Below are 26,542 nucleotides of genomic sequence, written 5' to 3' on the forward strand. Positions count from 1 at the left end.
AATGAGTTTTGCATCAGATTAGAACACTATCTTTAATAACAATACATTAACTTTAATGAGATTTTCTGATCAGGTGCATGCTTCAAAATTATTAGTTATATATGACCAATGACTTATTCAATACGCACAACTTTGTTGAAAATAACAACTGAGATTAAATGAAGGGATCAATTATATATCTCCGACCCAAACTATGTACGTTTCTATACTTTTGGGTAAACTAAGTTAAAATTGAAATGGCAAAATTACTGGTTTTAAATGTATTTATATTTTTGTCATGGTCCATTTACTCATACTCCAATGAGACAACCATTTGCAAATCTACAAGATATCATATCAAGTATGGGACAATATAAGAGTGTCCACTTAAAGAATTGTGCACAGTAACCTTGATTCAGCGGGTACACAGTTCCCGAACACTAGTAATAAATAGGAAAAGTATACCCTGATACAGCATAAAAGCATTATCAAAATCATTACACGAAAAACCTGTGCTTGCAATACAGTGCAAGCTATTGCAATTAGTTACCGTTAACTCTGAGTTTATTCGCACAGAAGCCAGAAAAACTATTTGTAACTAAAATGAAAATGAATTTCTCATTAATAAGACTTACATTTTAAATTAAATTAGGCAGCCATGTAATTACGTGTGAAAGTATTACACATTACCGTTCGTCAAAAAAGCATGTTACTCATCAAAAGAGTTAAACTAGCGAGCACATATTTGAATTCTGCGACCTTTCCCTACTGAAAGGTTAGGATAGCATTAATAGCCTTAATCATAACTTAGAAAACAAGACCAAAAGCAGTGTTCTATTTCCTCATAATCGTAGTTATTTTAATATTTTTTTGGCATATTGCTCATATAGTCACAATTAAGGATAGTACCTATGTTCGTTGGAGTACTGAAAACTGTAGAAATTAAAGTTGGCACGGATATTGACGTGTATTCTGAATTTATTTAAACTCGAAAAACAGAATCATTTATTTCAAGAAAGATGCCTTTTTCTGAAGAAACTTATTTATTCTGTTCGAAATGCTGCATGATATATTTTTAAGGAAAAAAACGGCAGTGCATTTTGTTGTAGATTATATGCAGAAATATAATTGAAGGAGTTCACATTTCGATCTACAGTTGCATAAACGAAACACATTTTATGGCTTAAGGTTGCCACACTGGCATATACATGTTTCTCCTAATCTCACAGGTAGAATTAGTAACAATATCTGGCGAACAAGTATTTTCATAAAAACGCTATTCTGTGTACATGTCTCTCTGCAATTACAAATGAATAAATAAATTGCTCTGCTGTACAAGATATGTATGCCTTTTCAATGTAAAGCCTGTCTTGTGTGCATCTTTTTATAATGCCAAAATAATATTTTTTCCTATATATATATATATATATATAAAGTATAATAGCGGTAATTACATTGCACACAGTGTATTAATTTCTTAAATAAAAACTGAAATTAAAATATATGATTTAAGTTTATGAAAAAATGGGACACAACTAATCAACAACTAATGATGTATAACACTTCTCTGAGGGAATAGAGAGAAATGTTACATGCCGCGACAAATAATACTTGTTTGAATATTTATTAAAAAAAAAAATAAGAAAGCATATGGAGACGAGAGATTTATTGTACCTTCTATTGTAATCTTCGTGAGAAAATAAATGTATTACTGTGAATAGTATATTGCATCAGAAATTCGAGAGAAGTGCGTAAGGCACTGCATTATTAATTAGCTACTTTGCACTAGGCCTTATTAATTTCATAATTCATATGGAATTTTTTTAAGTAATGCAAGTTGCCTTAAATAGATCTGTCTTTTTGATTTTTACTATTCACAACCACAGGCACATATAGTAAATGACTGGATGCCTGGACAAGATAGGAGGTTAAGAGCAGTAAAGAAAGACAGGAGGGCCAGTACCTCCAGTAGAGGCTGCACTATGGTATTACCACCACTTCCACACGCCCCAGGTACTGCATGAAAGGGTCAACATTTGGGGGGAAACTAAGCAGAAAACCAGAACATTTTAAGATTTTGGTTAACAACTACAGAAGACAAGCAGAGAAAGTCCCCATTGTTGGTGTTTTCCTCCATACAATGCTTAAGATAATAAAGTTGAACTGCTAAAGCAAAACGGCGGAAGAACGCACTTGGTGTTTTTGGCAGCAATAGTGAATTTCATTTCTGTCAACCTTGTTCTTCGGATGTGCTAAAAAGGATGTATGTGCCCATGGTTTTTCCATCCTAGTCTAAGCTACAATGCCAATCTAATTTTCGCAGGCATGTGAAATTAGGATAGTAACTGTTAATGTGGATCAATAAAATGCATTCAGCGAACATGTCATTTGCTAGTTACCTCCCTAGTAGCTCAAATAAGGGAAATTGTTATCATGGAACTACTCTTATACTTTTGTTTACAGATAATAACCTGGCTTTAATCAGTGCTCTTTTCAATGTAATTCAATTATCTGATATATAATGGACCACTAAAACCAAAGATGCTTTGTGCGTGGGCACACACAATGTGGAAGTTTGTAAATAAAAACAATACAATTAAAAACGTTTTTCTCAACTAAATACTATCTAATCTCACTTTTGCCTTCATAGCCAGCACTTCCTTCTCCTTTACCCATCACATCACCTAAGGAATCATACCATTCAACAAAAAACAGGTCTTACAGTAAAAAACATATCACAGTAAATTAACCCCATGCTTCAGAAGTTTCTGTTTAGCTTTTCCTGATAAAGTGAATGCGCTGTCGTGGGGATTTGGAGCACCAGAATTGTGAAGAGATGCCAACTGCTGGAAATAAGTTTCATGAACAGGACTCTGGCAACCATAGATCGCCGTAGATGCATTTCTGTTAAAGAGTAGAAAATTGAGAAAACTGATAAGTAAACATTTTCTATACACAGAATTTACCTGATAACATCCTAATTGAAATTATTGAGAAAACAACCTTGCATCCAATAATTTATTTCTATTTTCAAATACTTTATTTCAGTGAATAGACCATTAAAGTGCAGATGCAATAGATCATAAAATACATTAGAAGAACAATCATAAAATACACACGCATATCCAGCAAAGGCCTGATTTACAGTACAGTTGACAAACCTGCACCCCATTAAATATCCCCAAAAAGTTTAACTGATATATAGGACCCTGTTAAAATACACTAATAGTATGCAAGATTAAAAAATTGCATTTAGCAAAATATACAGTCTATTGATCCATAAAGATTAGCCACAATATTAAAAAATACTTAAAATGGGTATACAATGCTCCCTAAAGCTAAAACCTATTTAAAACTAGCTAAACAAGTAATAAATACATTAAAAAAACAGACTGAGTCCTGTTGGAAAATACATGGACTTACATCTGTGAATTGGTTTTCATAAGTGACTTGCGCTCACACCACGTAGAAAATAAAAAGCGAGACACCGCAAAAATGCTGGGCTTTTCAGTATTATATTTCAGGAGTCTAAAACCTCTGCACAACATTTAGACCCCACATTTCTGCACAATTGGATCAACCACCGATATCTGGCTTTGTTGTAGCAAGGACAGACAAAATATACATTAAGTTCTGTCTCCACCTCAGTGCTACAAGCCAGAGATCCTAAAGAGGATGTACCTGCCCCTTCTGATAAATGAGCGCAGGGGAATGACCCAATGCCAAAATTGTATATATATTTTCCTTGAATGTCATCCAGGAAAGACTCTAAAATATAATGTTCCTTAACTCTCATGAATGTATTTTTAGAGTACTATTTGCTGAGCTTTCCTGCAAATGGGCAAGTTTACTCTCCCTATAGCTCTTGACCGATTCATTTCTAGTGATTGCGGGACATGTTACCTCAGGATTATCCAATAGTCTCTTTCTACCTATACTTTGTAGTACATCCCTGATCACCCATAAACGACCCCAGAAGGTTAGAGGTCTAAGAGCAATTTCCTCTGATTGGTCTCACCTCTAGATCCAAACGCAAACAAATAAACGGGGAGCTGAGTGGGAGACCAAATAGCTGCCTGGTTAGATTGTTTTCAGGCTTGGTAATACTCCTTAGAGAACAATGTCTCCATAATTCAGGCCCATACATTACAGCACCCCTTGCTTATGCTCTCTATAGATCTCCACAATCGGTCCAACAGATTTGAGGAAAGAATTCCTATATAGCTTCACCAACATTAAGACATGTTTTGTTTATTTGTGTCCCCCATTCAATTTTTACAGTTCGGGTAACCCCTAGGTACTCATTTACAGATATACTCTCCAGCAGGGTGCCCTTCAAACAGGGATTACGATGTGTCGAACTAAATGGGTTAAAGACCATACATTGTGTCTTCTGGATGTTAATTTCGAGCCCCCTATGTTTACAAATGGCATCAAAGCAGACCAGGATCCTCTGAATACCCATTGGCGACTTGAAAAGCAGTAATGTGTCATCGACAAACATAATTGCCAGCACTTTACTATGCACTAATTTTGGTGAATCAATGTCCTTCTCCTTATTTAATACATCAACCAAAGCGTTGATGTAAAAACAGAACAAGGTGGGCGAGAGCCCGCAATCTTGTCTGACACCTCTGTTTACTGCTAATGGTGTGGTGAGTTTACCATGTTTTCTGTACCTAATTTGAGCATAATTGCCTTCATGTAAACTCCTGAGCAGATGACAAAAATAAAAAGGAACCCCTAAATTGCTTAATACAGCCCATAATTTATTTAGAGCCACAAAAATTATATAGCAGCTGCCACCCTCTATGGACACATTTTCCAATAAAGAAGTTGAAGTCAAAATATTTAGACAAAAGTAGAGGTGTTTTTCCTAAAACAGGCTTGGAATGTGGTCAAGATTTTATGTTCGTCCATCCAAGTCTGGAGTTGGTCGAGCAGCACCCAAGCAAATAATGTACTAATTGGATATATTATTCCAGAACGTTGCTTATTTTACATGTGTATATAGCAGTTCACTTGAGATGGATGAGCTACCATTTACTGACACAATAAATAACATCTCAGCGATGTAACATTTATTGAGATTTCTGACCTGCTTTGAAAGGCGCTTTTTTGCCTTTTATCGGGTAATGAGAAACAGAAAATAATTTTATGTGAGAGAGAAAGAATTTACTGCATTTCCTATACGACTTATTTTCAAAACACATTAACTTAGACACAGTCATATATAACTGGCAACACCCAGTCCAAATGTTTTTTTGAAACTCAAGGTGGATAAGAGGGCTCAGATGTGCCTACCGAACTTAGGGCCTGATTATGTTGACAGCGGGACGTTTACCGCTGTCACGTTTTTGGCGGTCCAACTGCCTGATTACGATTTGTAAGATCACGCCACAAGACCAACGCCGATACTTCTGCACTTGTGGCGACGGCGGGAGAAGCAGAGGAGGCCAATGGTGGAGCTCCACCCTAGCTTTCCGCCGGGCTATTCATTACCTGCCGTCTGCTGACCATTTCCTGGCGGGGGCACCACCATGCGCGAGTCGGCGGAAGGGCATGTCATGAGACAAAAAACTGGCTCAAGGGCAAATATGTCCTTGTGGAATGTAACTGGTGCTCATGTTTTGCCCTCCAATGATGCCTTCAGATCGAATGCATGCACTGTTTCTCTTGCACAATGCAATGTAAGGAAGTAGTACGCTTGACTGACTGGAGGAACTTTAGTATGGCCGGCAATGGCTTCCGGCATATCACCAGAGCCGAAGTGTGCTGCTGCCATTACCCTGCTGCCCACATACTGCCAGCCACGTGGAAAACGCATGACACGATGGTCAAGATACCGACGGCTTGGTAGCGTTTTCCGGCGCGCAGACACTGCGAGCTGGGGTTATAAGCGCATAAGTCATAATTAGCCCTTAGGCTCTACTACTAACATGCCCTTTCCACCGTTAAGGCACAAACAGCCTCTGAAACAAATAAAACATTATTTTTTTCCACTGTGACATTTCAAAGACTGAGACAGTCCATGCAGTCATTTTGGACCTCTCATAGTAGAGTGCCGTTTGACACCTTGGCCTTCATTTAACTAAAATTTAACATGTTCTCACTCTTTCTCATTTGCATTGGTCATCTGCATCTAGCAACGTAATTTATAAAATGAGGTATTCTGACCAAATGACTGCAAAACAGAAGAAAACAATTTCCAACAATTGTGTCTCATGCTTCTCTAAAGAAAACAGTATCTGCAAGAAATATGTCTCGGTTCATCCAATGTGCAGGTACTATCCAGCCACAACGATCATGTAGAAACGACGACTTGCAATATTTCACACAGTGGCAAATAAAATAGCACATGAAGTTGAACTTGAGCCACCCAAAACAAAATCCCTTGAATTGTTGCTGCTGTGTTAGGTGCAAAAAGAAATGAATTCAAAGAGTATACTTTTTATAAATATGTAATGCAGAGCAAACATCATGCAAAAGCAAACTGGCACAGACCAGCAGAGATAGTAACTCCGAAGCAGTTCATGTAATCAAGCTTCTGAGCTGATCTTAGCATAATAAATAAAAGCCCTGCAAAGCATATAAAAAATCCAGGGAAGTTCTGGTTCAGTACTGATGGGAACGAGACATATCTTTACGGATCACAGAGACTTGACGAAATTCCTGGATGAAAAAGAAAAAGCCAAAATGGACTCCTCATCACATTAGCCTATATCAAAAATCCAGACAATGTTAAAATCTTTATGGGTACAGGTATAGTTTGATCTTACCCTGTCTGGTGTTCAATATTTGTTAAGATGTGTTAGATATAGAGTAAGAGCTAAGAAATATTAGAATTTGTTAGGAATATTGGTTTACTCTGGGCACCACACTCAATTATACATGTTCTATTCACGTTTAACAAGACTAGCCATGTTTACCAAAACTAGACCAGTTGTTTAGATTTGCAAGGGTGGCGGGGGGTGGGGGGGGGCAATATTAATGTAACAAAATCTGTTGACCATACCAGTTTGTTGACTTTACACAGACCCCTCATACTGCTCATCACCATCACCTGACATTTCCCACATAATTCCCTGCAACATGTTCTCTGATAGATACATACATACATACATACTTCATAGCCTCGTCCTGTCTTATTGGATCTCTATAGTTATGTAGTCCCATGGACACTCATAAAAGTTCGATATCCTCCAGAGGTGAAGTCTACCACGCCGATTTAGTGACTACCAGTTTCCGCCCAACAATATAAAAAAAAAAAATATATATATATATATATATATATATATATATATATATATATATATATATATATATATATATATATATATATATATATATATATATATATCCACCGCAAGGCTCAATTTGGTGGACCCCTGGCGATTCTATGCCTTGGTGCGAAGACTCCAGCAGAGCCACACCGTAAATTAATGCACCAAAAGTTTACTTCACAAGGAAATAATAGTCTGCGCTCACAGGAATCAGTCACTACACATTTATCAAGCTTTTTTGTTGTAAGAACTACCCCGTCTGAAGGCAATGGGAAATTTGCAAACTTTCTGCCTTTCTTGGCTGTAGTTATCAATTATTGTTCAATTTGATAATCTGATTCAAAGTCAAGGCCCTTTATCAAGCCTTTTTCATATACATACTACCCCGGCAGAAGTCAGTGCGAAATTTGCACATTTACTGACTTTCTTCGCAGAGGTTATGAACTATTGTTCAATTTGATATTCTGATTCAAAGTCAAGGACCTTTATCTAGCCTTTTTGTTGTAACTACTTTCCCAGCTAAAGATAGTGATTAATTTGCACACTTGCAGCCTTTCTTATTTTTGACATAATTCATCTTCCACTCAATCAACACATCATCTACACGTACACACACCTACTTGCTACCTTTCTTGGCTACAGTTATCAACTATTCTTCTATTTCATACCCGTATTCAAAGTACACGCCCTTTATCAAGCCTTTTTTATTAGAACTACCCCAGCCGAACGCAGTAAGAAATTTGTACACTTGCTGCCTCTCTTGGCTAGGGTTATCAATTATCCTTGTATTTTATAATACAGTTGTGACAAATTTAATTAAGAAAGTGAAGATTTTTTTAAAAAAATGCATTTTAGAAGAAAAAGAAAACTATAGAAAATCTACTTGACAAGGTTTTCAAATTGAATTTTTTAAAATGTGTTATAGTAATCAATAAAATTGGATCACTAGATAAACCAATCCCTTTAATGAAGGGCAAAAGTAAGTGGAAAAGAGTAACTAACAGAAGTAATTTGTCAGAGGTTTTTTTGGGTGAATAGAACCATAGTTCAAGTTCTGAGCCTTTTTTTAATGATGACAGTTATCTTCAGAGTAATGATTTCTTACATGCAGTTGACACTAGTGGCTGTTGCCTTGAGCTTAGAAATGGTTGTGCTTTTGTGAAAGACAAAATTGTTCCAAGAAATGCAAAAAAGTTGTTAGCTGAGGAAGTTTTAGGGAAATGTCCTAAAGCTCCAGTGAACACTTGCAATTGTAGTAGTATTTATACTGTAAGTCAAGAATCTATTGGTTTTTTATGCAATTTCTTACATAACTATATTAAAAAAGTGTTAAACAAAAGATTAAGATGTTGCAAGGACTACAGTCTTGTAGAGTGAGAGAAAATACTGGTTTGCAAGGTCATTATCCAGCTTGTCTTTCTAAAAAAGTATGGCGAAGTGTTTTTCACCAATTCAGGATGTTACCAGTTCATTAAACTCAAATGAGGAAATTAGTCAGAACATTATATTACGCAAAAATTCAAGCACTAATGTTAAAAAAAGTTGAACAGTACTCTTTTCCGTGCATCTGTATCAGATGTAACTAATGTCTCTGATGAAATTCAGCTTAGTTACTTTGGTCCTCAGGAAGTGCAGAAACTGAGATAGTAATAGAAGAAAATGTGGAAGAGAATGTACAATGTTCTACTGTAGAAAATTTTGAGCAAGATATTACAATGTTTAAGGTGAGTTCACTTGAAACGCCAAATTATTCTTCTATTTGTTTTCAACGAACTCATTATAAAAATCAAACCAGGACTGTTCATCTGTATTTAAAAAGTAAACAGGAAAATAATAATGAATGGAAGCATTTCGCAACTTATTTGTTGGTAGAGAATTCTTTTGATTTGGGTTCTGATCAGCGTATTTGTAAATATTGTTATAACAAATTAGATGAGAACAAAATGCCTGCTAGAGCTGTGCATAATAATCTTGAGTTGGTAATTATTCCTTCTGAACTATTCTTATTCAATGTGTGCAACCATTTCAGGCTATTGTTCGTATGGAGCCTAAGACAGGCAAATTGCCTCCTTCAGATTTACAAACAGGATTAAAGGGAAGAGTTGTATATTTTTTAATAAAAAATCTAAACAATTGGTGTAGAAAATGTTGGAGATCAACCTTTAGTTATTCTTTTTAATGGCGTTCTTACTAGGAGTATGAAAATCTGGCAAGAATTAGTTAATGTTAGCAAAGTATAAAAGGCAACGTATCTACTAAAAAAACTAATCAATATTATAAAAATGTGTATGTGAGCTGTGCTGAGTACGCTTGGGATGATTTACTTCAATTTCTTCGAGACACAAATCCAAAGATACTAAATATTGAATACAAGACACCTGGAGAATTGTGCTCTTTGGATCCAGTTAATGTATACATGTATTTCAATCATAGATTCGAAGCTATAATATCTTTTATCACCAATAAAAAAAAATTCTCCTCTTGGAAAGATTTTGGATTTCTTTTGGAGAAAAGAGTATCAACCAAAAGATGCTCCTCACATACATATGCTAATATGGATCAAAGATGCTCCCAAATTTGCAACTGAGTCAGTTGATACAGTGCTATCTTTTATTGGAAAATATGCCACATGTAATATACCGAAAAGTACACAAGATAAGGACTTAAAACAACAAGTCTTACGATTACAAAGCCATCGTTATGGGAAATACGGTCATCGAAACTACAAATTTAACAACAAGTTCTACACCAAATGTCGTTTTGGATTTTCACGTCCTGTAATATTGAAAGGAAGAGTTACAGTTTTATGTCATCTTTGCTACATACTATCACAAAAAAGTCTCCAAAAATACATACAACTTAAAAAGAAATGAAAAGTCAAAATATATAAATGACTACAAACCAGTCATTTTGTCCATGTGGAATGCGAACATAGACACTCAATATATTGCAGACAGTTCTGTTGTTGTTGCTCGATATCTAACACCCTACATAACAAAATCCGAAAAGACAGAACTGAAGGAGACGTGAAAAGCGATTTCCTACAAGAAAAGTCTAACTAAACAATTATATAGTGACAGTTTAAAAATGGAAGCTTATGAATGTTCAGATCGCTTATCATCTGCAAGTCTTTACTCCAAATCTAGAAGAATCATTTGGGTGAGTCTAAGTCTTCATGCAACACGAAATCGAGTACTTAAATCTGTACATGAAATTGAATATTTAACTGAAAAAAACCCAGAAACATATTATAGTGTATTAGTTCATAACACTTCCTATTCCAACTGTTCAAAGATCCCTCCCTTTTTATTCATTCTACTTTGAGTTCCTAAGAAGGACCATCTCTTCTGAGAATCCTGTCAAATAGAAAGATCACCATAATAACAGCAATGCACTCATCTTCTAGCTTTTCTTCAAAAAGAGATTTAATTCCTGAAGACCTTCCAAAGAAGAAGAAAAAAGCTCTAATTTGGAACTTATTTACTATCCCTGAAGAGCAAAAAAAGGTTAATGCTCCGTTAGTAACCTGTAAAATTTGCTAAAGAACTCTTTAAAAGGAGTGATGCATCCAAAAAATACCAAGTATGATATGATATATCAAGAACTTGCACCCCAATAACTTTGCTCGAGCTCCAACACGGATGTTACAGGAAAACCCACCTGCAGCTGCACCAAGCACATCGATTGCTGCAGCAGCATATTCAGCAAGCTATTCACACCCACAAATTGATCCTCATATTGGTGAAATTAACATTCAATGCATTTATTGTGATGAACTTTTGTCTTACGGGGAACAGTCTATCGACCTAATAAAATGCAGGGAGCAGGAACATCGCTATGCTCAACATTACTTTTTTTGACATTATCTTGTAATTGGTACCAACTACCCCAGCCAGAAGCAGTGCTTAATTTGCACACTTTTTGCCTTTCTTGACTGGAATTATCACTTATTCTTCAATTTCATATTCTGATTCAACGTCAAGGCCCTTTATCGAACCTTTTTGTTGTAGCTACTACTCCAGCCGAAGGTTAATGCTCCAAAAGTAATCTGTAAAATTTACCAAACAACTCTTTCAAAGGGTAATCCATCCAAAAAAGACTTCTTAGACACAGCAAATATAGTGCGACACGAGAAGAACTTGCAACACAACAACTTTACTTGAGCTGCACCAAGGACAAACTGCTGCAACGGCATCTTCGGCAAGCAGTCCATACTCACATATTAATCTTGATTTTAGTAAACTTACATTTCTATACATTTATTGCGATGAACTTTTCTGTTACGTGAAACAGTCTATCAACTTCATAAAAAACAGGAACATATCTGTCTTCAACATTACTCATTAGACATTTATCAACCTTTTTTGTTGTAACTACTCCCACCGAAGGCAGTTGGAAATATGCACACTTGCTGCCTTTCTTGACTGGGGTTATAAATTCTTCTTCTTCTAATACAAATTCAAAGTGCACACCCTTTATTCAGCCTTTTTGTTAACTACTTCCCGTAAATTTCAGTGCGTAATTTCCACACTTGCATCCTTTCTTCCGACGCACAGTCTGTAATGAGCTCGGTATCCAAATATCTACTTCCATGATAAGGCAATGGTTACTTTGCGCATCTTCAACATTTCTAACTTTTTACCTTATTCATCTTCCATTCAATGAACACATCCTCCACATGTACACACACTTACTTACTGCCTTTCTTGGCTGCGGTCATCAATTACTCTTCAATTTCATATTCAGATTCAAACTCTAGGCCCTTTATCGAGCCTTTTTAATGGTGATACTACCCCGGCCGAAGGCAGTGAGAAATTTGCGCACTTGCTGCCTTTCTTGGCTGGGGTTATCAATTATTCTTGAATTTCATATTTTGATTCAAAGTCATGGCCCTTTATCGAGCCTTTTTGTTGTAGCTACTACCCCCGCCGAAGACAGTGGGAAATTTGCACACCTGCTTCCTTTCTTGGCTGAGGTTATCAATTATCCTTCTTGCAATACAAATTCAAAGTACATGTCCTTTATTGAGCCTGCTTGGTAACCATTACTCATGAATAGCAGTGGGTAATTTGCACACTTGCATCCTTTCTTGCATCCTTTCTACCACACAGTGTGTGTACTTTGTGCACTTCCATTGCTTGCTTAGATGTGGTACCCATTTGTCAGGCTCCCACTGCGGTATCCGACGCACAGTCTGTGTAATGGACTTGAAATCCAAACATCCACCTCCCTGACAAGGCAGTGGGTAATTTGCGCATCTGCAGCCTTTCTTATTTTTCACCTTTTTTATAACCCCAGAAAGGGGCCAATATTGTTATTTTTCAACCCTACCACCCAGTGTCGGGAGTGTGTACTTTATGCACTTTCTTGCTTACTTAAATGTGGAAGCAGTTTTTCAAGACTCTGACTGCGGAATGCAACTCCCACTCTATGTAATGGACTGGAAATCCAAACATTCACTTCCCTGATGAGGCAGTGGGTATTGTGCGGGTCTGCTGCCTTTGTTATTTTTCACCTTATTCATCTTCCACTCAATCAACACATCATCCACACATACACACACCTACTTACTGCCTTTTTTGACAGGGGTTATCAATTATTGTTCAATTTCATATTCCTATTCAAAGTGCAGGCCTTTTATCAAGCCTTTTTGTTGTAGCTACTACCCCGGCCGAAGGCAGTGAGAAATTTGCACACTTGCTACCTTTCTTGGCTGGGGTTATCAATTATTCTTCTTGTAATACAAATTCAAAGTACAGGCCCTTTATTGAGCCTTCTTGGTAACTATTACTCGTGAATGGCAGTGGGTAATTTGCACACTTCCTGCCGTTCATTTATAATAAGAAGCTTAATAAAAGTCTATCAATATTAAAAAAGAGCCAGTATGGTCTATGGTTATCAAATCTTCTGTTTTTTATTCTAATTCAAAGTACAGGCCTTTTATTGAGCCTTCTTGGTAACTACTACCCGTGAATGGCAGTGGGTAATTTGCACACTTGCAGCCTTTATTTTTTTACATAATTCATCTTCCACTCAATCAACACACTATCTACACGTACACACACCTACTTGCTGCCTTTCTTGGCTATGGTTATCAACTATTCTATTTCATATTCGTATTCAAAGTGCAGGCTCTTTATCGAGCCATTTTGTTGTAACAACTACCCCAGCCGAAGGCAGTAAAAAAAAGTGCACACTTGCTGCCTTTCTAGAAGTGTGTTAGGTATAAAAGACAAATTTGCCGGTGCATGGAAGAGTGCATACATAGTCTATAGGGGTTTAAAGCAGTCCATGCCCTAAGGCACACTTTGCAACAAGAGTACTTCAGTACTAGCTGAATGATTACAATTCTGCAAGAAGAATGTTTCAAACCATTTTAATAAACGTATTCTTATAACATTTCATAACTTAATAGAGCTTCTAAAATAATTTCATCAAGTATTTGATATACCTGAATTTCAAAAGTCATATGATCATACTCAATGTCATCTAATGCTTCCAGAAAATCCACATCTAAGGTTTAGTCTAGGAAATCACAGCTAATATCTGCAGCATTTATATCTTCCTCTTCATTCTCGCTACTTGTAAAAAGTATGTTCAGCTCTTCTATGGCACTATTACTAATTTCGAAACTGTCTTCCACATTGTTTTTCTGATTTGCGATACTGAATTTCTTATGTTGTAGGTCCTTGTACAAAAACAAACACTTCATTTTATCTTTACTGTAATAACAGCATGTGTGGTGAATCATATGAATTATATTAAATATTTATCTTGCAAATAAAGCAACAATATTTTGTACATGAGTATTTTCTTTTGAAAACATTCAAAAATTAAATACAATAGTGTCACTCTACATTGTGTCAAGTGCTTTATTTATTTAGTTATCCTACCAACTGTGTTGCAAACATAAAACAGTGACGACAGCAGTGCCTTCGTTTGTCTCACCCCATTACGTTGTCAATTAGGGTGGAGGGAGGCAAAGAAAAGGAGTAAAGTACATGTCTACATATGTACTGCTATATTCAGAACACTGGATGAAGCACTGAATAAAAAAAACTCAGATTCAAAAAAACATACACAAAAGAAGGCTGCACAAAAGATACACAAAGGAAAGCTACACAAATAGGACACCGAATCTTGAACACAAACTGGTAAGTAGGCAAAAGAATAGAAAAGCTAACAACACTGCTACGGACGCTATGCTGTGGAACTTATTCTTAAGAGAGGTAGAAACATACTGTAAATAAAACGGAATTCAAATGAAGAAAAAGTAATAAACATACATGGATGACAAAATCATTAGAGGAAAACTTGCTCTCTCTTTCTAATAGGAAACCGGTTTCCTGTGCTAAAGTGGAAGCCGCAACGCTCCCGCCCTACCATACCAATCAGCAGTGTCCCGGAGGTAGACACCCGGGACACTGCAGGAGTCGGCCCTGAGAGATGGGGGTCCCCAGAGCCATCAAAGCTCCAGGACGGAGACCGCGCGACCCCCTCCCAACATTAAAAAGCCCCGAAAAGTGGTAATCCCCGGGGCTGGGAGGTCCGTGCGGTCCTTTTTAAAATATTACTGCCCCAGGAAGGTGGCGGTCCCCGGGGTATGTACGAAGGCCATGAGCCCCCCGCATACTTCAAAATAAAAGATGGCTGCCAACACTTCCTAGTTTGGAGCGTTGACAGCCAATCAGCATGCAGCTCGTGCTCGTAATTGTACGGATTTCCGTATGCGTGCCGTACTCCGTCTCTAGATATCGCTATGATTTTACTTGTAATTTTCTCAGAAATTACTGAACGGATTTACACCATTTAACAAAAAGCACAATCTGCGAACCGAACTCTACCTCTCTGCCAAATTTGGTGTAATTCCGTTCAGCCGTTCGGGCTGTAGCCCTTTTTTTCTCGACCCCCACTTGACGAATCACCCCCAAACTTACAGGGAAGGAGCGGAACCGAGCAGGCCATTTTCTTGGAGACATTTGCGAAGATTTGTCCACCGGCACTAAAGTTATTCCAAATAGAATGTTGTGGATTTCCTATGGAAACAAGGTCCTAACTATAACTACCTACTAGCGACCGCCAGTAGGATATATATATATATATATATATATATATATATATATATATATATATATATATTCACTGAAAAAACCATAGGTTTCACACCAGTTATAGTTAGGAATTAGCATTTAAAAAACCTATTAAATTCACTTAAAAAAACCATAGGTTTCACATTAGTTTAGTTAGCTGGAAATTTTACTGACATAACGCCAATGAAATTCCACGTTATAGTTAGTTGGACTCACTATAACTTGCGCGCCTGCAATGCACTGCTGATGACGTCACATATTACATCACTCATGACATGGTCAGTGACATCACTCATGACATCACTGATGACACCATCCAGTGAATATGTGTCTTTATGAAAAATAAATATGTTTTATATATGTATTTGTAAAGGACGATGGAAGAATAAATGGTTAAATAAGTGTGTAAATGGATGTTTTTTTTAAAAAGAATTGATTGGTTAACTGCCTTATTAAGTGTATCTTAGTGAATACATATATTAACGAGTAATTTTTAAATATTTAAATATATGTATCAGTGTTTCACTTTGTGTATAAGTGGCTGCATGGGTTGGTGACTGACTCACTGTTTGTATGTGTTTTGAAGACAGTGTATGTGCAGGACTGTATGGGTGGATGAGTGTGTATATGTGTGTGTTAGTGAGTGAATGCCTGTCTCACTAGCGTCTTTATGAGTAACTACATATGTTTTAATCTTGTATATATGAGCATTGATGTATATAAGTAAATATATGTTAGAGTGAGAGATTGAAAGAGTTCCTGTTTAAATAAGTATGTGTTTCTATAAGTGATTGTTTAAGAGAGTAAGTATGTGTAAGTTTCCTTAGAAGTAATGTGCTAATGTATGTATAGCTGTATATGCAAATAAATGGATGTTCAATAGTTTATTTGCATGTGTGAGTATGTGTGTGAGTAACTTTTGTAAGACTGTCGGTGTGTAACAGGATGTATATGTGTATCACTATATATGATGAGTGAGAATATGTATGAGTGACTATATAGAACTGTTGGTGTATGAGTGGATGTGTATATAGATGGTGGAATTACTGAATTGGTTATTGTAACTGGTATGGGTATCTCCATTTTTTTGAAAATGTTAGTTTCTATTGTTTGAATATGTGTTTCAAGGGTTACATTACACTGAAAGAAGGTCTGTCAGTCTGTCACATGATCGTGACGTATCGCGTAGCCGCGTCCGCGTGATACGCACGGCGTAAGCGCACCCGGAAGTACTCGAGCGAATACGATCACGCAACCCGGGGCGCGTAGCGTAAGCGCGTCGGGTCATGTGACCTGAAAATAACACTTTTCATTGGTTCATAACAGTTTTGGTTTCATAATGATGAAGCCCCTGGTCTTGTGACCTGAAAATAACACTTCTCATTGGTTCAGGACAGTTTTTTTTCCAAATGATGAAAGATCCCACCTTTTTTCCTTATTCTGACTTTGTCCTTTGACTGAGGAAGACCTGTTTGTACATCTCTGTACCTTTTTGATCTTTATAATGGCTTCAGTAGCAGCAGCAGCTGGTGCATCTGCCCCACCACCACCACCACCACCACCAACAGGACCAGCTCAAGATTATATTGGTGGTCAAGAAGAGGAGGAGGAGGAAGAGGAAGAGGAGGAGGGGAGGAGAAGATGGCTGCCTGAAGAAAATACCCCATACAAGCCCAAGCCACACATTGTATGGGAGTTTTTTTCACTCCCAGAGGGCAAGAAAAAAGTGAATGCGGCCAAGGTAACTTGCCTAATCTGCAATGAAGAACTCTCAAGGGGCAACCCAAACAAAAAATATTCATTTGGTAACTATACCATGATTCGTCATATGACCAGAAAGCACCCTAACAACTATTCTCGTGCAGAGCTCAGGGAACTGGCCAGTAACCTCCCCCAGTCTTCAAGGACCACCTCCCAAAGAAAAGAACCCACTTCATCGGGACCAGAAACATCAGAGATGATGCCTTGTATTCAGCCAGGATTTGCTGATTTTAAAATCACTTGTTCTGCATGTGGCAAGCTTATCACCTATGGTGAAAAAAGCGTAAAGCTCATCGTCCTTGCAGGTGATAATCACAAGTGCCCCAAAAAGAAGTAATTTTTTTTTTTTTTTGCTCCAGTTGAGCCAGTTTCAATTCCCTTTTTTTGTTTCTCCCCCTAAAAAAATACAAAAAAAATATAAAACTGTTTTGAAAAGCCAAAAAAAGTACAAAATGTTCAAAAAACACAAAAAAATATAAAACAACAAAAAGAAGAAAAAAAAAGTTCTTTTTAGAACTACCTCCAATTTCTAAAAAAAGGCTTCATTTTTTAAAAACTCTGTCATCTTTTTTCCTCATAGTACGCTCCCCGGGCCGCTCCCCGGTGCGCGTACCGGGTGCTCCCCCCGCGCAAAACAAACAAAAAAAATATTTTAAATGCCCCGCGGGGCTCTTTTATAGCCCCCACATCAAACCTAGGGGGACAGGGGGTGTCTACTCTGCCCCCTTATGGTCTTTTACCCCTTTGTTTTGGCCACCTCTCATGTCTCGATCCTACCGAGACACAAGATGGTGGCCGCTCCGGACTGTTTAGAATGTTTACAGACAACCGACAGCCAATCAGCTTTCCGTGCGCAAGTCGCGTGGCGCGCCTGGTGTGCTCCCCGGTGCGCGTACCGGGGCGCACCTATAGATATATATATTTTTTGGAACTTAAATTACTCAAAATCCACTGGAGCACATATCTTGAGACATAGCAAAGGCACATCGGGCTACCAATCCCTACAATTTTGCCAAGTTTGGTGGAAATCCATTCAGCCGTTCGGGCTAGAAGTGAAATCGACCGCCCTATGGAAATTAACATGGGGAAAACGCGTTTTGGGACCCCCCTTTTATCTCGGCCCCTGCTTTACGTATCCCCCCCAAACTTTCAGGGAAGGACCAGAGCGCTGCGAGGCCATTTCCAGGAAATTTTCAGGCAGATTCGTCAACCGGCGCCAAAGTTATTCCAAATAGAATTTTGAGATTTAACATTGAAAAAAATCCTAACTATAACTACCTACTGGCGACCGCCAGTAGGTGATATATATATATATATATATAAAAAACAAGGGTGTCCCCAAGGAGGCATCACACGTGAAATGGTTGCCGCACACCACCTCCGGCAGCAGCACTCACAGCAAGCACTTGTGACCTCCAGATTGCAATGTGCCATACGCTTTGAAGCGCCCAGGTAGGTTAAGAACATTTTATTGGTTAATAGCGTCCCCGCCCATGTGGGCGTGCGCAGCATGGCATTGTGGTAAATGGAGTCCATCTGCCCTAGGCTCACGTTCAGTATATACCCAAGTGGATCAGGAGCCTCAAAATGTGTAAAATTGTTCACCCGGTTGGACGGAGGCCAGCGAGTAAGAACTGTGTTGCTCCCAATATAATCCGACAGTCAGGCCCATTCCACTCCCAAAACGTGCCCGTGATAACAAGCACCAAGACCCGACATGTTGCAGCGGTGGGACATCTCCGCGGCAGGACCAGCCGCTATACAGCAAAAAATAAGGGCACAGTGTACACCGGACCCACTATTGGGCATACCCTTCGCACTTAGGGTGACACACTGTATTATATAAAAAAGTGAAGGATGTATAGTATACAAAAATGTGACACCATAAGTGGAAGGATACTGTTGGTGGATGCATCTTGATCTTTGGAGAACAGCCATTTTACACAAAACTAAGCACCCTTCTTTTTCTCTATCTTTTTGGACACCTTTGCATTGAGACAATTGGTGGTACTTCCTCCTATAGAAGGCAAAGAGAAAAGGTGTGAGGGTGCTGGGGAGAACATTAACTACCCAGTGGCAGCAGATACTGTGGGATTCCTCCTACTTAATAATGCTGCTGTTACTAAGATCTCCTTTTTTGCTGTGATTGAGATCAAGGAGGTATTTGAAATCTCCACTGGTAGAGTAGAGGCGGTCACAAGGAAAGCAGCAGTGTTTTTGTGCTCTTGTCTTTTTTGGCCTACTGCTTTAAGGGTCTCCATTTCAAACTTGGTTCACTGGATTTCTTCATCGGCAAATAGTGTTGTATCTGATAAAGGAAAATGTAGGATCCTTTTTTGTGCTTTTGGGTTAGATCTGACAAACTAAGCAAAGAGGAACACCTCATGGACAATATCTATGATCATGGGCAGCCGAATGTGACAAGTCTGCTACTGTGCTGAAGATCTGATTGCGGAACATCATGCGCCGATTTCTTACTTACATATTCCCTCCATTCTTGAGGACATTCCTCAGCAAAGCATATAAGGGAGTCCCGCAAAGACAAGTTGTACCTGCCAAGCAATGTTGTGGCGCTAGCATATTTCAGAGGTGTGGAGGATGTTCTGCATACTGTCCTGCTTGTCTGGAGAAACTTCTGAAAATAGTGCTCTAGCATGATTCTTCCTCAACTAGACAATCACAGAGTCTGGTGGAGGATCAACTTATATGAAAAAAGGCCCATACTCCAGGGTGTGTACTTCTTAAGAAGATGGGTAGGTGTAGCCTTAACAGAGGGAGCAACCAAGAAGAACTCCATAGCTAGCTTTAGTAGTCCTGGTTCCGGGGGGCAGTAGAGGGCTTGATAAAGAGTGCTGTAACTGGCACGTTCTGGTTGGCTAAGGCGAAGCCTTAGACAGGCAGAATCTACCCACTACCATCAGGAGCAGGTGATTACACTCACTGTATAACCTGCGTTCACCCTTGGGTAACATGGCACTGAGCAGTCAGGCTTATCAAAGAGGCAATGTGTAAAGCATTGGCACAGCACTCTCACAGAATAAATTCCCAGAGTGTCACAAAAGAGACATACACGTGGTGTATGTAAATAAAGTTTGTACTCAACACACATTAATTAACACAACATGAACATTATGTATTTCTGGGCATAAATCCCTCCTTTCTTGAGGACATTCCTCAGCAAACTCTTTTTTGTAAGGCCCCCCATGATACTCAACTACTGTTGGTAAGCCTTATTATCGTCTGGTGGAGATGGCTTTGCAGGGTAACGATCTGGGTCATAATCTACTGGTGGGTCAAAGGTGTAATCATTCCATGGGTCTACAGACAAATAAGTATCATCATCACCATGATCCTGGTCTGGATCTGTATGTGGAGATCTCTGAGGTGTTCTATGTAAGGGATCTTAAATTATTAACTGTGGAGAAGATGGTGGAGGCAGAGAGGATTTGGGGCACAATAAACAGGGCTGGTAGCCATGTCCTTCTTCTTTAAAGGAATGTTATTGGCAGTGTCCTCTGAAGGAAGTTTGTGTTTTGCTGGTGTTTTAGCAGAAATATACCCAGTATCAGGATTACTATAAATCTTTTTGTATTTAGGTTACTATTTGGCCATAAGAACATCTAAAATTGGTCCTGGAGGCTAGTAAACACTGCCCTCCGATTTCGGCGTCGACTTGTCTTTGATAGTAGAAGGTTTTAGCTCCAAAGCGTGTTTTTGATTTGAAGTGGAGGGTTTCAGCTCTGAACTAGATTTGTCCTTGGAGCCTGGTGGTTTTGGATCCAAACGGTAATTTCGGTTGACTCGGCCCCGAGCCGGGAGCCTTGACGGTTTGTTGCGGTGCCGAGCCGAGAGGCAGGGCATCCGAAACATTGTCTTGATGCCGACCTTGGCCAAAAGGTAGAGGTGGTGCCATAGCCTTATGTGTTTTTGAAGAGGATTTAGGGGGCAAGGGGTCCTTGGTACTCACTGCACCTTGTCCCGGAGGCACATCTTCAGACTCCAGATCAATCTCGAGCTCGGAATCACACTCTGGAACGGAGAAGGACTCTTCTTAAGCGGCAGACGCTTTGTTCTCCTCTTGCTTGGATTCTTGCCCGTAGATATCCGTAGTGTGTTGGATGCTTTGACATTGCATCTCTCGTCGTTGAGCCTGATGCTAACTTAGAATCTTCTTGGACCAAAATGATTTGCAAGCGTCACAGTATTCCTCCTTGAGCTCCGGAGAGAGGCACAAATTACAAATATGAGGTAGGTTGGTGCAAGGGTATTTAGCGTGGCACCGAGGACAGAATTGGAATGGAGTCCTTTCCATCGGAAAATGGCTGGACCGAGGTGACTAAGCCTGACAGCTGCACACGAGGTTTTCGATCAAAAATGTAGAATTTGTCAAGCGATTCGATGCGTGGAAAACAGGGAACCGCGCACGGAAACAATACAGTCGAGGGTAGAGTGAATTGTACACCGAGGGGAACCCGAAGAACGATTTCAAACCGGAGCGCAGCAATACACGTCCAAACCCGATGGCGGAAAGAAACAATTTAACAATGGAGTTGATGCCCATGAGCACTATCACTGAAAGGAGGAGTCACCCTACCTCGTGACTGGAAAAACGTCTTCAAAGAAAAACAACCTGCAAACATCCGGACCGAACACTAGATGGCAGGAGTATGCAAAGCATGCATGTATACAGCACACATGCCTCAAAATAAAGTTATAACACACTTTTTGTTAGAGCATTCAGAGAAAAATATACCTTATGGTGATTTCTTGAATTGTGTGATGATGGTAGAAATCCGAATGTATCAGACTGGCAGCTCTTAGAAAATTGCGATCGGGATCACTGGGGCCCTGCTGTAGGTTATCTTAAAGAAGAAATCAGGGGTGAATAAGAATTCATAGGCATATATTTATATATCTGAACAACCATGTGTAAATCTTACACCCCCTTGATTAAATCATACAAAAGAATCACTGATCGTTCAGTTGTGATAACAGATTAGATATTACATTATCATTAGGGCATTACAAATGTTAAAGTTACGTCAACAAAAAAAGCCTTTCACAACAACATAGTTCGGATCAAAATATTAATATATATATATATTGATTATCCATTCATGCTTTAGTAATTCTGAGAATTGTTTTTCCTTGTCAAAGTACATAGGCTAAATTCAGCACAAAAACACCCCTTCAAGCTCAATATGATAAACTGTTTAATTAGTTGCATAACAGTCACAAAAAAATGCACATGAAGAGATAAATTCATATGTGACACACAGAAAATTCTATAATGTGTAAAAATTTTCATGAAACTACAGCTTTAGACCTAGGTCTTGGCATGCAAATGTCCTGGCAAAAGAGAAACAATAGCTAGATTCTCAGCATGGGGAATTTTGATCCCCTTTACTAGTGCACCAAGTGTCTACTGGTAGTGACATTAATGTGGCTCTGTATGAACTAGTTCAGACATTCTGAACTGGGCACATTTTAAGTGAAGTTTGAATTAACCAGAATATAGGGTCTGTGGATTAAGCCTTTGGAGGGCAGTGTGAGGGTTGCAGGAGGCACCTAAGTTTACATCACAGGTTTGGCCATGTATGTTGCTTGCACCATTCATGGCATATTTTATTTTATACTTAGTTTACAAGGCTTTGGGTCAGCCTTCTTAAACAACTGGTCAACCATTGGCTCGAGGCATTGACAATCACATCTCTGATCAGCCCACCGGTGAATTTGAATCTCACTGTTTCTATTGGCTATTTAGATGTGTACTACCGCCTCTACTGAAATGCTTGAGGGACTATTTTACAGTCAGCACTTGGAGTGAGTGTTGAAAAATGCATTTAAAAAAATCAGATACTACAGAAAAAAAGGCTAGTTTTATTTTTTTAGGCATCCACTTTACGGATGCTTCTCTCTGCGTTCACGCTCCAGTACACAAACAAGCAATTGCAAAGAGAATAGCAAGGGGGGAGCCCTTGTTATCTTGGATACAGTTTTTGAATCAGAAGAATATGAATGATCATGTACAAGAGGCTACCACATGCATGAATCTGAATTTAACCCCCCACAGAAGAATTTTTAAAAGATCTTATTACTCATTTTGAATAAGGCAAGATTGATGGATAGAATCAATAAAGAAGACAAACGTTACCTCATACAAGATCATCTGAGTACACGACAAATATATGTTACCCAAAATTCACAAAGATTTGCATAAACCACCATTTTGACCAATAGTTTCACCAAGAAATTCCATACATGAACCCACTGGAAGATATCTGGACCGCCATCTCCAACCTATTGTTAAAAAAATGACTAGTTATCTGAAGGATACAACCGATTTTCTAAACAAGATAAGATCAATTGAATTTGAAGAAAACACCATTCCTATTGTTTGCACTGTAGACCGGAGGTCACTGTATACTTCAATTCCTCATGACCGAGGCTTGCAGGCAGGGGAATCGTTTCTGAAATATGCTACAATGGAAGAGGATCGAAAAATTTCCTTGGAATAACTACATTTCACGGTATACCACAGATACTTTGTGTGGAATAAATGAATATTATTTGCAACTTGCAGGTACTTCCGTGAGAAATTCTGCTGCACAATGCTATGAAAATCTCTTTATGCATCATTTTGAAAAGGATAACATTTTTCAAAAACAATGGTCAGGTTATTTAGTCACATCCTAGAGATATATTGACTATATTCCTCACATGGAAAGGTTAACAAACATAGCTAACGTCCGATATCAATGACCTGAATGCCATAGATGAACGTATCTGCTTCACTAACACCATGAGCAAAAGCCAAATAACATCCTTAGATGTTGTAGTCACAGTTCAGGGTCGAACTCTTGGAACTAAACCTTTTACTAAGCCAACAGACAGAAATAACTTGCTTCATTATAACAGTTGTCAAAGAGCCTTAAAGCAACATCTACCTTACTCTCAACTACTAAGAATCAAAAGAGTAGCATCCAGTGAAGAAAATTACAAGAACAACAGAAATATGCTAGTTACTAAATTCAAACAGAGAGGGTATCCTAATAGCATTATAATAACAGCTATTCAAAAGACAGAAACCAACTGCTTACAAATGTAAAATCTTCTAATTCTACCAACAGATCTGTTTTTGTTTCCAAATATTCCCCCAGGTGTCATGAAATCAAGAGGATCGCGTTGAAACACTGGTCTATGCTACAAACCAAAGATGAGTTCAAAGGTATTTTTAGTCTTCTTCCACTGTTTCCATATTAGAGAACAAAAAACTTGAAGGAGATTTTGGTTGAACCAATCAAACCAAAAGCAGATCATATCCACAAAGGAACTACACCATGCTACAATAGTGGAAACTGCAATAACATTATAAAGGGTACCACATTTATGCTCCCTGTCCGAGGAACCCTTATCAAGCTCTACACCTCAGCTAGTTGTGATTCTAAACATTTTGTATATATGTTGTAATGCCTATGTGGATTAGCATACATGGGCAAAAAAGAACGAAAGATACAAATCAGTCTTACTGAACACAAAAGTAACAGACCCAATAGGAACGAGAAATTAACAGTTGCTTTTCACTTTAATACTCACAAACATAACGTAAGCCAAATCAGATTCCTTGTATTGGAAACGGTACCGATCCAAGATGGCAGAGATAATAAGAAATACCTGCTTCAAAGGGAAAGATATTGGATGAAAAAAAATGGACTACTGCAGCCTTTACATCTTTCGTGCTCATGACAGCTCCACGCGATCATGAGCGGCGTGTATCCAACTGCCGCTCCGCCCAGGCGGCACTAATTCCCCGCCTGTGCGGACGAAAAAGTGAGTGGGCGGGGTCATGACGGCCCCACACAGTCATGAGCACATGCTGCCCGTGACTCATGACGGTGTGGAGCCGTCATGAGTAAGGGAGCGCCGCGCTCGCACCCCCCTCGCCGCGGCCAAATTCGCGCCGCGGCGAAGGGGTTAATGGTCTGAATGAACGCTTAGATCAGAGTTACCTTTAATACTCGCTGATTTTTCCTCTTTTGTCACTTCATAATTCTTTTTCATTTAATAGTATTGCCAGTCATTTTTGATGTGGTTGTTCACAACCTTTATTGTGTTTACGGTTTCCCTTAATTCACTTACAAGATGGCGCTCACGTCTAAATGTTACGATGTCCATCATAAGTTTAACTTTTAGCCTAATTTTATTCCGTATCCCTGGGCACTTACTCCTAAAACAACATCACCTGCGATGGCGTGTATCATCTTTGAATTCATACTTGACATGGAATAGTCGCAAGGTATGCACACCGCTGAGTATTAATGTGTCACAATGCCAGCGGGGACACCATGGGATTGTCAGGTGACTGGTGGGAACCGCATGACATCATTTCCCTTATGTTTTCCACTCAACATGGAAACTGGCTACCGACTACCGGACCTAGCCTCTTCAGAAAAGACACTGGCCCCTTTAACTGCAACGCGTTGGTGGGAGGCCCTCCCCGCGAGATGACGTTGTAGCCTGGAGACCAATAAGGGAGGACGACCAACAGATGTGGGTGTGCACGGACACCAGAGACGCGGAAGAGCCGAGGGAGACCGAGGAAGAGAGGACCGAAGTCTGTGGAGGAAAGCCAAGTCCGCCAGAGGGAACAACAAGCCCGGGAGGAGAAGAGAGAGCAGAGTGATCGGAGAAGCCAGGAGGCCACCGGGGACACGCTCCGCCGAGCCACGCTCCTGGAGGAGAGTGGCTAACTCAGGTACAGGAGCGATTCAGTGGCTTGGTCGGGAGGTGGGAGAAGCCCGATGGGTAGAATCACCTCCGTCTTGCCGAACCTTGTGAATAGTGTAAATACTCGCCCCCTCACTTTCACTCCTCACCGTCTCCCGCTTATTACCGCAACACGTACACAAGAGTGTTCCCTCACACCCTTCCCCCACCTTGAATGAGGAGAACACCATACTGAACCTTGCCTTTTTACATTCTTTTTCTTTTGGGAAACACCCAAAGTCATGCCTCTGTATCCTGTCCACTGGCGAAAGCCGGACAAGAACCTGGAGGAGCGAAGCCCGAGGAGGAAGTCCTTCTGAAACCCCCTGCAAATTAATTTCTTGTATGATAACTATATGTTTGAACTGGCTAAACGCAAGAACTGTAATTATTTGAAAATAAAACCTTCGTTGTCCAGACGCAGTCTCTTGCGCCTTCCTTCAGACCCTGTCACATAATGATACGCATTTATAAGTGTTTTGATTCATATTTGATATGCCTGGCTAATTTCATAGTGCACATTCTGAAGTTCGTTCGCATGCTTTTTGGAAATTCTCATCATTTACACACGCTGTTAGGTTGCACCAGTACGTACACTCGCACTTACCGCATGTTTCCCAGGAATATGCATGTAACACACATTTTTGTGAAGTGTGGCTCACT

General features: G+C 39.2%; 1 protein-coding gene across 1 annotated transcript in view; it reads right to left on the bottom strand.

The window, feature by feature from the left end:
* Window positions 1–811: 811 nt before the first annotated feature.
* HPS4 (HPS4 biogenesis of lysosomal organelles complex 3 subunit 2) overlaps window positions 812–26,542 on the bottom strand; it is a 231,350-nt gene continuing 205,619 nt past the window's right edge. The window contains exons 13-14 of the mRNA XM_086943139.1: window positions 21,867–21,975; window positions 812–2,883 (exon numbers count right to left, since the gene is read on the bottom strand). Of these exons, the coding sequence (XP_086799265.1) occupies window positions 2,715–2,883; window positions 21,867–21,975 (278 nt within the window). The 3' untranslated portion in view covers window positions 812–2,714. The remainder of the gene's footprint in view (window positions 2,884–21,866; window positions 21,976–26,542) is intronic.

The sequence above is a fragment of the Lissotriton vulgaris genome, chromosome 11, assembly GCF_964263255.1.
Source record: "Lissotriton vulgaris chromosome 11, aLisVul1.2, whole genome shotgun sequence".
NCBI lineage: Eukaryota > Metazoa > Chordata > Amphibia > Caudata > Salamandridae > Lissotriton > Lissotriton vulgaris.